Here is a 10,296-nt window from a genome sequence, read left to right on the forward strand (position 1 = left end):
TGGATGGTACTACTGTTTCTTTGATGCTCGTAGCGCAACGTGTAAGTCTGTTTGGATACATTTTTATATATTTTGGTGAAAAGAAAAAAGGTAGTGAGACAATTGTAGAAGTGAGGTGGAGTTTTTACCTTTGGGTGTGTCTCCTGTGCTTGAGGACGACACAGTGCGACTACGGTCAGCGGTGGGGCTGTTGGGTGACTGGCCTGCTCCAAGGTCTACCGTTTCAACAGAAGTGGGGTTTCCCGGCACAGGATCCAGGGGCAAGTCGGGGAAGAGAGGCATGATGGTTGGGTGGCGGTCAGTGCCACCGTTGGTAAGCCCCGGCTCGCCCAGGTCGCCATTATACATCTCATAACCGGAGCTGAGAGAGTGGTCCCTGTCTGTGTAGCTGAGCTCGGACTCCACCAGGGGGCAGAGGAGATGCTCAGGGGTGGGCGAGGGAGGGGGAGGATTGCCAGGGTTTGGTTTCAGTCCTTCAGGTCCCAACAAAACGTGACCGTTGGTTTTGGCTGAATTGCTTTTGTTGTTGTGGGGTTTGATGGGACAGGAGGTTTCTGTGAGGAGTTCCGTAGTTGTGTCGTCATCCTCGTCTTCCTCGTCGTCATCCTCCTCCTCTTCATCCTCATCCTCGTCCTCCTCATCCTCCCCCTCCTGCTCCTTCGACTCCTCTTCCTCTATCACTGCAGCCTCATCTGTTTTGTTCTCACTCTTTGGCTCCCCAGTCTCATTCTCCTCTCTTTCAGTCTCTTTTTCCTCCTTTGACTCCTCCTCCTCCTCCTCCTCCTCTTCTTCTCTCTCCACCTCCTCCTCCTCCTCCTCCTCTTCCTTCCCCTCCCCCTCACCTTCCTCATTCTCATCCTCTGCCCCTTTCAACCCCTCTTCATCCTCCGCATCCTCCTCCTCCCCCTCCTTGCCCTCTACCTCTGCTTGTGTTGGATCTCCATCACAAGCGTCTGTGGTGGGGGGAATGGGGGCATCTTTTTCAGCAGTACGCGTGGGCTCGTCCTCCTCTTCCACCTCCTCATCAGGGTCTTCATCAGTGATGTGGGGTGCCTCGCTCTGCTCCTGGGGAGGCGCCGCACCTAATATGGAGAGAGCCGAGGAAAAACAGTTGAGAGAGGAAGTGGGTGGGAAGGAGATATGAACTCAGTCAAAGACAGTGTGGGCAGTGAGTGAAAAAGCATGTAAAGAGATTGGAGAGAAGGAGGCAAATGAGAGAAAAGGAGAATGAAAGAAAAAGAAGGTGAAGGAGGGAGACGGAGAAAGACTGTTTTCTTTTGTGAATCAGCCTAGCCTCCCATACACAGTGGTACCAGCGTGGGCTAGGTGGTTAGAGCCATTCCACCTCCTATTCATTCACAAACAGACTGCACAAACCTACTGCACATACACATACTCACACACTGCACGCTGCAGATCTTTGTTTTAGAAAAATCACCTTACTAGTTGTTGACAGCCTGAATACAGTAAAATAGAGCAGCCCAACCTAAATATGTTACTTTACTGGCAGGAATGATCCTATGAGTTTGCATATAGGCACTTAACTAATAACATTGATAAAATATACTAGCATGGCTTGACTAAGCGGAGTGCTTGTACACTGTCAGCGTTAACTGTTGCAATGGTGTTTAGTGCCACAGTGTCACAGCAGCCAAAATATAAATGAAACATGCAACTTTCGAAAAATACGATACGAAAAATTAATATCCAAAAGGTATACAGACCAGACTAAAAAAATAACAAAAAACACAGGAAGCATAAGCCATCTCCAAAGACAGCCGCAGCTAGGGATGTAGCGGTATGAAAATGTAACCTCACAGTTATATGACCAAAATTATCAATTTTTTGGGTATTATTGCGGTATTTTTTTAAAGTGTGTTCAATGCTTTTAGAAGAAACCTTTTTCCTGTATGTTCTGCAGACAGGATAACTTTCTTCAATCAACTGCTCTTCGGCGTATAATAACCAGAATATGCCTTGCTTCAGACTTAGTCCTCTTAGAGGGCTGATAAATGTCCTGAGCGCTGTCATCTCCTCAATCTGCCATGATTCCAACCTCAAGAAACGCACGTTGCAGGCTACGCAGTGAGCCTGCACAGCAACTTCAGTAGACTTGGATGAAGCTGGGATGGATTAAACACACGGTTTCCACACCGTGCTAATCCACCATAATAATGATATTTTAAATATAGTGGTTTACTGTTACACCGTAATCTTTACATCCCCAGCTGGAGCAGGAATAAAATAAGTTGTCTTACTTATGCATGACACCAATTGTCCCGGTCATTAATGCATTTTCAATTAACTGTAATAATGTTTCATGAATTCTACTTTTTTATTTATTTATTTTTAAGTAAATAGATTTGTGGGTGCTACAGTGCCAACAGGGGGTGCTGCAGCACTCCCAGCACCCCTACTTCCAGCAGTGATGGATACAGCCAAAGAAAATACTTATTGATTCTCAATATTTAGTAAAGCTCTGTAATGTTAATGTAGCATCATGCTGCATTTGTCATTGGTGGATAGCATTAATTCCTGTAATCAGATTGTAATAAAGTGAGAGAAAAAGACTCTAACCCTTGTGAAAACAACAGCACTCAACCTGGGGAAAACTTGATATGACTCACATGTATGATTAGTCAACCTGATGGGCCTCTCCCTCTCTCTCTCCCTCTCTCTCTCCCTCTCCCTCTCGCCTCCCTCCTCCTCCTCATCTTCCCCATCCTCCTCGTCATCATCATCATCTTCGTCGCTCTCTCCCAGAGCCATGCTGGGGCCCAGCTGCGGTGGCGGCAGCTGCAGGGGTGAAGACAGGTTATGTTCATGCTCCCCTTTCTCTCCCCCGTCTTTGGCTCTCTCCTCCTTCTTCTCGGCCTCTCTCTCCAGGGCTTCGATCTCCAGCATCCGCCTCTCCAGCAGCTCTGCCTGCCGCTTCTGTTTCTTCTTCAGCTTCTTCTTCTTGTTCTTGGAGATCTTCCCCACCTGGGACAAAAAAACAGGACGAGAGAGGGAGAGTCACAGGGGAAGCAAGACCATGAATGAATACGGGGTATTCAAGGAATACAACTTTTGATATTTATTTGAATCTTAGGTTATGATTTGTAAGTAATGTCCACTAAAGCTGCCACTGTATATTGATATTAAATGTAATTACATTTGAAATATCCCCACTGCCCATTAAAAAACATGTTTTCATTGTTCTTCTTCTACTTTTCAAAGGCCCAGATGGGAACATGCAATCAAACAGATTTCTAATTTTATTGCATCTAGTACAGTCTTTTTTAGAGTCTGAAAATTGCTGCAACCCCATTTATTTATTTATTAATTCATTAAACATTGCTAATGTAGAGTAGTAGGAGCTTTGAAACCAGTTAGAACGTACAATTAACCTTGGTGTGTGTTTATGTTTGTTTGTGTGTGTGTGTGTGTGTGTGTGTGTGTGTGTGTGTGTGTGTGTGTGTGTGTGTGTGTGTGTGTGTGTGCATTCCTCCCATTTTATACTCACATCTGTTGTACTCACCGGTTTGAGCTGGGGGGCTGTGCTAACTGACAGACAAAGAAAAACAACAATGAGAGGCTCCAAAGTATCACTAACTTCAATCTGTCACACAACCAAGTTCACACCATGTTCAATATTCCACACGCCTGGAAAAGAGATAGTTAGTTAGTACATGTTTCCTTTTTAGACCGGATACATACACAATCTGTAGGTGAAGTGAGAGAATTGAAAAAAAGAAAGAAAAAGATCTTTCACACTCCCACTCACTTTGCTTCCTGTATTGTACAGTATTTTCTCACCTCAATCATCGCAGCAATCCAAATATGGATAATAAACCTCAAAGGAGTTACAGTAGAGTGAAAATGAATATATATACACAAAATATTCTTCTAAACATACAGTATTTGCAAATGATAAATGATCAATCTTTCATATTTTATATTAATTGTTTCTTAATATGCTCAACAGAAAAAGTGCGGCTAAATAAACTTGTTATAACACAAACAATCCAAACTATGTTGTTATATCTCTCCAACATACCTTCGATCTCTTCTAAAACACAAAAGTTAAATGTAACAAGCTGAAACAAAATACATGTTGCTATAAAAACACGTCTGCACTTATGTTAATGACAATAAAAACCTTTTTTTATTTTGCCTCTTCCATCCCAGACAGATTCCGTTACCGCCGAGCCCTTCTGTTTTGACAGTAGATGGTTTTGTGCCTCACTTTAATTGCGTAGAAATGTAAGCAGTACAATTGGTTGCCCTAAGGCTCAAAGAGACTACATCGGCTGATGCAAGCAATTGACAGCTCATGAAGGGGTTCACCGGGAGGACAGGGTTCATGACAAGTTTGTCAAGAGTGTTTTTAAGAACTTGATTTTTTTCAGTCAAGGAACTCCACAGGAGATGAAAAAGCAAGAAATCGGGGGTGCGGTTTCAAAAAGGCAAGAAACTGAGGATGCACAAAAGGTGTTCTCTGTGAATCCTTTTTTCTTTACTGAACACTACAATATTAAACATGGTAGTTTTTTCATTCATGAAACGTATCAGAACATTTTTGACAATTCAATTGATGATTTATTTTCATTAACTACCAATTATTAATTTCAAATCAGAATGATGAGCTACTAACCTACTACATGTACTGTAAGCTTCACCTATTACCTACAATCTAAATTTCTGTGAAGAAGCTACACATCTTGCGTAAATAAAACACTAACACAAAGACAAAAGTCTTTACCCCATTCCAAAACATTTAGCTTTTTCTTTGCAAACTAAAATAAATGCTAATTTTTAAGCAAAGTTTAGGAAAAACCCATAAATAAATTGAAACGTTAAGAAATGGTTTTGAGCAATACATTTATTTGCTTTCTTGCTGAGAGTTGGGTAAGAAGATCGACCATTTTCACATCTGTACGCTAGATATGAAACTACAGCCAGCAGCCGGCTAGCTTAGCTTAGCATAAAGGCTGGAGACAAAGAATAACAGCTGAGCCTCTTCTCATCTAACTCTCAGCAAGAATGCAAACTTCCCAAAATGTTGCACTATTCGATTCAAAATACACATAATGTAAGTGTTTGCGCGTCTACCTGCTGATCCAGACGGCGGGGGGGCTCCAGCCTTCTGCCATTCGGTCGCCTCCATGGCCATACGCCTAACAAAGGCGTCATCTACACACATCAGGATGTTCTCTGGCTTGATGTCCGTGTGGATGATTTTACACTTAGTGTGGAGGTAGTCAAGACCCTGCAGGACCTACAAACACATTCAGATTAACAGACACATGTTTTATTACTGAAAAGCATGCTCACAGTTGTTGTTTAGGTGTTTATACACTCTCAATGCAGACAAACCCTCTCTCCCGGTTCATCTCTCCTCGTTCCCTTTAATTCTTTCTCTCTTCCTCAGATAAGCCCTTCTTCTAATGATTGTCATTCTCTGAAGGCAGAGAGCAAAGACTGTTTTTGTTTCACTGTTTCTTTCATTTTTTTCTGTCCAGAGGCTTTGAGATCGAAGCAGGGAACAGTGTAATTTAATTTCTACTCATCTTTAGCTTGGCTTTCAAGAGGTGGGAGGCTGGCAGCAGCTCAAACGGCTGAACAACTTCATATGCTCATCAGGTGGTTGAGGGGGAAATGCCTAAAAGCACTGCGTCTCAGTGATGGCAGTGGTACTGAAGTCTAAAGTGGGAACTTCACAATAGCATGCACTGAAATATTAGACCAAGTATTGTGTGTGAATTTGGCTGTCTGAGTCTCTTATATATATTTCTTCATACACTGTTTTTTTTCCCCCTTTCTTTCTTTTCAAGTTACTCATTTACTAGTCTTGCTTCGCCAGACCCTCTTTCAAAGCATGCTGGAGGACTCCACATAGCATTTGGGGATGGGAGGAAAACGTGCTCTGGTTTATTGGCATCACTACAGTATTGTCTTTGGCGGCGCTAAGCACCAGAGAAAAGCTGTGGTGCTGCTGCAAAATAGGCTCAGAAGGAACTTGTTTTGGTAGAACATGTGTACGTTTAAAAGTTGTTTTAGTCACGTAACAGAAAACTCTGATTTGTCAGATAGTCTAGCTAGCTGTCTGGATTTAACTGGCAGAGATCTTAGAAAAGGTTAACCATAGTCTTCATAAATCGACCAGAGTTTAAAATGCCAACACAAAGAAAGCCAAGGTCAACGGATTTCGATGCCTAAATGAGAGAAATCTGGCGGATTGCAACTGAGCAATCCTGGAAGTGGAACGTAAAGGATATAGACTAGTCTTTTACAGTCTTTACAATAAAGTCTCACTATTAGAATAGACATGTATGTTTTATGATACACAGACTTACTTTTTGCCTAAGTTTAAACTACAACTGTTTCACAGAAAAAGAAGAATACTGCAACTACGCAGGTGCAGCATGCTTGGATTGTGGTATGTTTTTCCTATTGAGAATCAACTCAATCAAATTGTAAACATACATAACTAATAATCAGTAATGTCAAATGACATCTCAGATTGTTGAAGTTGACAATATACACCATACTGCATGACATGTTTAAGCCACTTTGTTTTAATAAAAAGAAAAAGGAAAACATTTCCCACTTGACAATTCCACATGACCAAACTAAAAAGCTGGACATCTGAGTTTTCCACCAGCACTTAAACACAAAAAGTATTCGTGAATTGGAGAAAAAGCTCCAAAACACAAATTTTACCCAAACCACATGGGTTAGCAATCAGTCAATAAACGCAAAAAACAACTGAACAAGTCTTTTTGAAATTCAATTGAAATCAACTGTGTTATTGTCAGTAGACTTTTCTCTCCCCATTGAATTCCCTTTGACACAATGATTCTGCAGTTACGCTACATGATGCGAATATTATTTTGTGCTACATGTGATTAAACATAAATCTCTTCACTCCATTCAGGACAAATATTTAATAACCAGCATGTCAACTTGTCCCCAGGTGAAATTCATGTAGTTATTTGCATCGGCCAGATACATTATTTATCCATATTAAATAAAATAATATCAGCAATATTTATATGAATCTAAATAAATTTGGTGGGTTTGTGTGTGTGTGTGTATATGTCCTTACCTGTTTGATAATGCTCTTGACACATGGCAGAGGCAGACCTTGGTAGTTGGATTTAATAATCCACTTCAGCAGGTGGTGACCTAGCACCTCAAACACCATACACACATCTGCGATGGAGAGTCAAGGTCTCACATTATCATATCTCTGTCACCCACACAATCACTCTCTCTCTCTCTCTGATTGGGATACGTATGCCGTTGACTCCAGAGATCTTGAAGTCATCTATCAGCTGAACCACCATGTCCTTGTTGGGGTCACCGGGGTCGCTCTCTCTCACCTGGAGGACAAGAGGACAAAGAGCTGAAGCAAATATGACAAGAAGAAGAAACAGAAGGGGAATCAGGAAAGGAAACAAACAAAGAACATTGAAGAAAAAAAGGACAGGAAAAAAGGGAAGAACAAGAAAGAGGAACAAAGAGGAAATGGGAATACTGAAGGAGAATAACAAAGCTAGAGGAAAGACAGGAAAAGAGAGCAGGAAAGGAAGAGGACAAGGGAAGATTGATGTGGGAGATAAAGATGCAGACAGACTGATTGGAAGAGGAATGTCCTCTGCACCCATCATGCAAGATAAATGATCTCTAGTGCTTCTTGTTACCTAACAGGGTGTTGGTAGGAGATGCAAGGTGTGAAGAGGGAAGAAAGAGGGAGGAAACAGGAGAGAAAAATGTAAGGAAGAGAAAATGTAGTAGAAAAGGATGAAGTAGTGAGAAAGAAAGGAAACACAAAATGAAAAATGGAACAAAAAAAAACAAAGGAAGATGAAAAGAATAAGATTTACAAATACTTTAATGTCAAACTAATCAGGTTCTCACACATCGCAGCAGTTTGATCTCATCCAGGGCCGTCTCTGTGTAATGCTGGGCGCTCTTCACCACCTTCATGGCCACAAAGTTCTTCACTCTGTTATGACAAACACAGATACATGCATTTGTGTTCCTTCTAATTGGTTGTTTAAGCCAGTTAGGCGGATTAATGTGTCTGAATCAATATTTGTGACCAATATTATAAAATGTCCCTCACCATGCCTTTATTACACGTTTGCTCAACTATCATTCCAACTGCCAACACTGACATTGGAAATGCAAATGTTGCAAAGTGGCATTTCATAAAATCAAAACAATGTTAACCCTAATGGTGGAAGTCAACCAAAACTCTTTCCCAGCACACCATGCTTTATTCACCAAATGTTTTCGGCTACCAGGGGTGTTTCTGGCGTGTCTGACGTTCAAGCTTTGTTGCATCCTAGTGTACAGATCACCATGTATACAGGTATATAAAAGAAGAAATATCAAAAACTATAAATACAACACATTTATTATTCAAACATCTGTTTTTAGAATATTCTCAAGCAGATCTTTCATCTTACCTCCATGAATATCAATCTGTTCTATTACATAGCAACAAATCCTGTATTCTATCAAAGTATGATGCAAATGAAAGTAATTCAAAACTGTTACCTGCAACAACTGATCTGATTTGTTTGCCAACTTGGGGGTAGTGAAAATAAGTTGTAAACACTACACTGACATATCATCACTTTTTAAGTTGATAAGACTTGTTACCAACAATGAGGGCCCATCAGGTGTGTTTCACTTGTATGTGTGTAAGCTACACTACCGGTCAAAAGTTTGGGGTCACTTACACATTTCCATTTCACTCCATTATAGACAGAATACAAGATGATTGATGAGTGGGTGGCTGATCTTTAATGCAACATCTACATTGACTATTATCAGCAACCATTCCTCCAATGTTCCAAAGGCACATTCTCTTTACCAATCTGATATAGTTTTTAAAAAACTAACTGAGAACACATTGGAAAACCCTTTTGCAATTATGTAAGGACATAATGTAATCTGAAAACAGCTGCCATGGTTAAGAAAATACAATGCAACTGATTTCTGCTGGTATTCTGTCTATAATGGAGTGCAATGGAAATTTCTAAGTGACCCAAAACATTGTAAATGTAATTGTAATGTAATTGTAAATAATGTCCCTGATGGCCCCTCATAACAAACAGATTATTGACAAATGAACATTCTAAGGCCAAAATGTACTCTCTTGTAGTTCTGTTTGGTCACTACCAACTCCTGAGGGAAATATGTGACTCTATAGCTGCTAAATGCTCCACTATGTTCTGCCATTTGGTGCCGAGCAGGTAGCGTACAGTCACAGCTGCCTGCTGGCCAACAATGATGCTATGAGAAGGGTGAGACTGAACCACAACAGTAAAGTTGGAAAGGATGCATGTTAAGAAGTAGGAGAGAAGACAACTCAAGTCTTAATATTGATACACTGAATATAACATTTGTTAAGGACTGTGACTGACTGTAATGTAACCCAACTCCAACTCACTAGTTTATGACCACCATTAGTGTAATTAAATGAGTTTGTGTGTGTGTGTGTGTGTGTGCGCGTCAGGGAAAGGTGACACTGGGTTGATGATAGCGTCATCCATCCACACCGGTTGCCTCGTGAACACATAAACAACATTATAGTGCAAATGAATGTCTTTGGTACCAGTGCAGGGTGGTGTTGGTTGCAACCATTGTCATGGTAACAGTCAACAGATGCACGTGTGTGCGTGGATGTGTTGAGGGCTTCTTTCATTACGCATTTGTGGCGAGTATGTGTATCTTGTTAGTCCATTTAGTGTGTGTGTGTTTGTGTGTGTGTGTGTGTGTGTGTGTTTGTGTGACTCACTGTATGTCCCAGCATAGCCATACGGTGGAGAAGTGCCCCCACCCCAACTTCCTGATCACATGGTACCTCCCGTTGAACAAATCCCCGATCTTCACCGGATGGTACCCTCCTGAGGGATAAAGAGTGAGACAATGAAGGTTACAGGAGGCTGATATCAGTCTTAACCAGGTAATGACATGAAACCCATTAGTGAGTAAGACGTGTAGGAAGAGCAGGGAGGGAGGGAGGGAGGTAGAAGGAAAAGTACAGTACAAACAAGTCATTTGCAAGTAAATGTTATTTATATAGCCAATATCACAAATTTGCCTCAGGGGGCATTACAATCCGTATAACATACAACACCCTTTGTCCTTTTCAAAACCCGCTTATGATATGTAAAAACTCCTCAAACAATCCCCTTTGATGGGGAAAAAATAGAAGAAAAATCCGGAAGAGTAACTGAGAAGGGAGCCCCCTCCCAGGATGGACAGACGGGCAATATATGACGTTTGTACAGAATA

At 41.2% G+C, this 10,296-nt stretch overlaps 1 protein-coding gene across 7 annotated transcripts in view; it reads right to left on the reverse strand.

Annotated features, from left to right (window-relative positions):
- srpk2 (SRSF protein kinase 2) overlaps positions 1-10,296 on the reverse strand; it is a 66,683-nt gene that overhangs the window by 10,712 nt on the left and 45,675 nt on the right. For 4 of the 7 annotated variants that reach the window (XM_032522273.1, XM_032522274.1, XM_032522271.1 and 1 more), the window contains 8 exons: positions 9,797-9,905; positions 7,906-7,993; positions 7,280-7,367; positions 7,091-7,197; positions 5,095-5,260; positions 3,506-3,546; positions 2,628-2,982; positions 129-1,082 (listed from right to left, as the gene is read on the reverse strand). In XM_032522273.1, coding sequence (XP_032378164.1) covers positions 129-1,082; positions 2,628-2,982; positions 3,506-3,546; positions 5,095-5,260; positions 7,091-7,197; positions 7,280-7,367; positions 7,906-7,993; positions 9,797-9,905 — 1,908 coding nt within the window. The remainder of the gene's footprint in view (positions 1-128; positions 1,083-2,627; positions 2,983-3,505; positions 3,547-5,094; positions 5,261-7,090; positions 7,198-7,279; positions 7,368-7,905; positions 7,994-9,796; positions 9,906-10,296) is intronic. The other 3 variants (XM_032522277.1, XM_032522276.1, XM_032522272.1) reach the window with 1 other exon arrangement.

This window comes from Etheostoma spectabile, chromosome 8, assembly GCF_008692095.1.
Source record: "Etheostoma spectabile isolate EspeVRDwgs_2016 chromosome 8, UIUC_Espe_1.0, whole genome shotgun sequence".
In the NCBI taxonomy this organism is placed as follows: domain Eukaryota; kingdom Metazoa; phylum Chordata; class Actinopteri; order Perciformes; family Percidae; genus Etheostoma; species Etheostoma spectabile.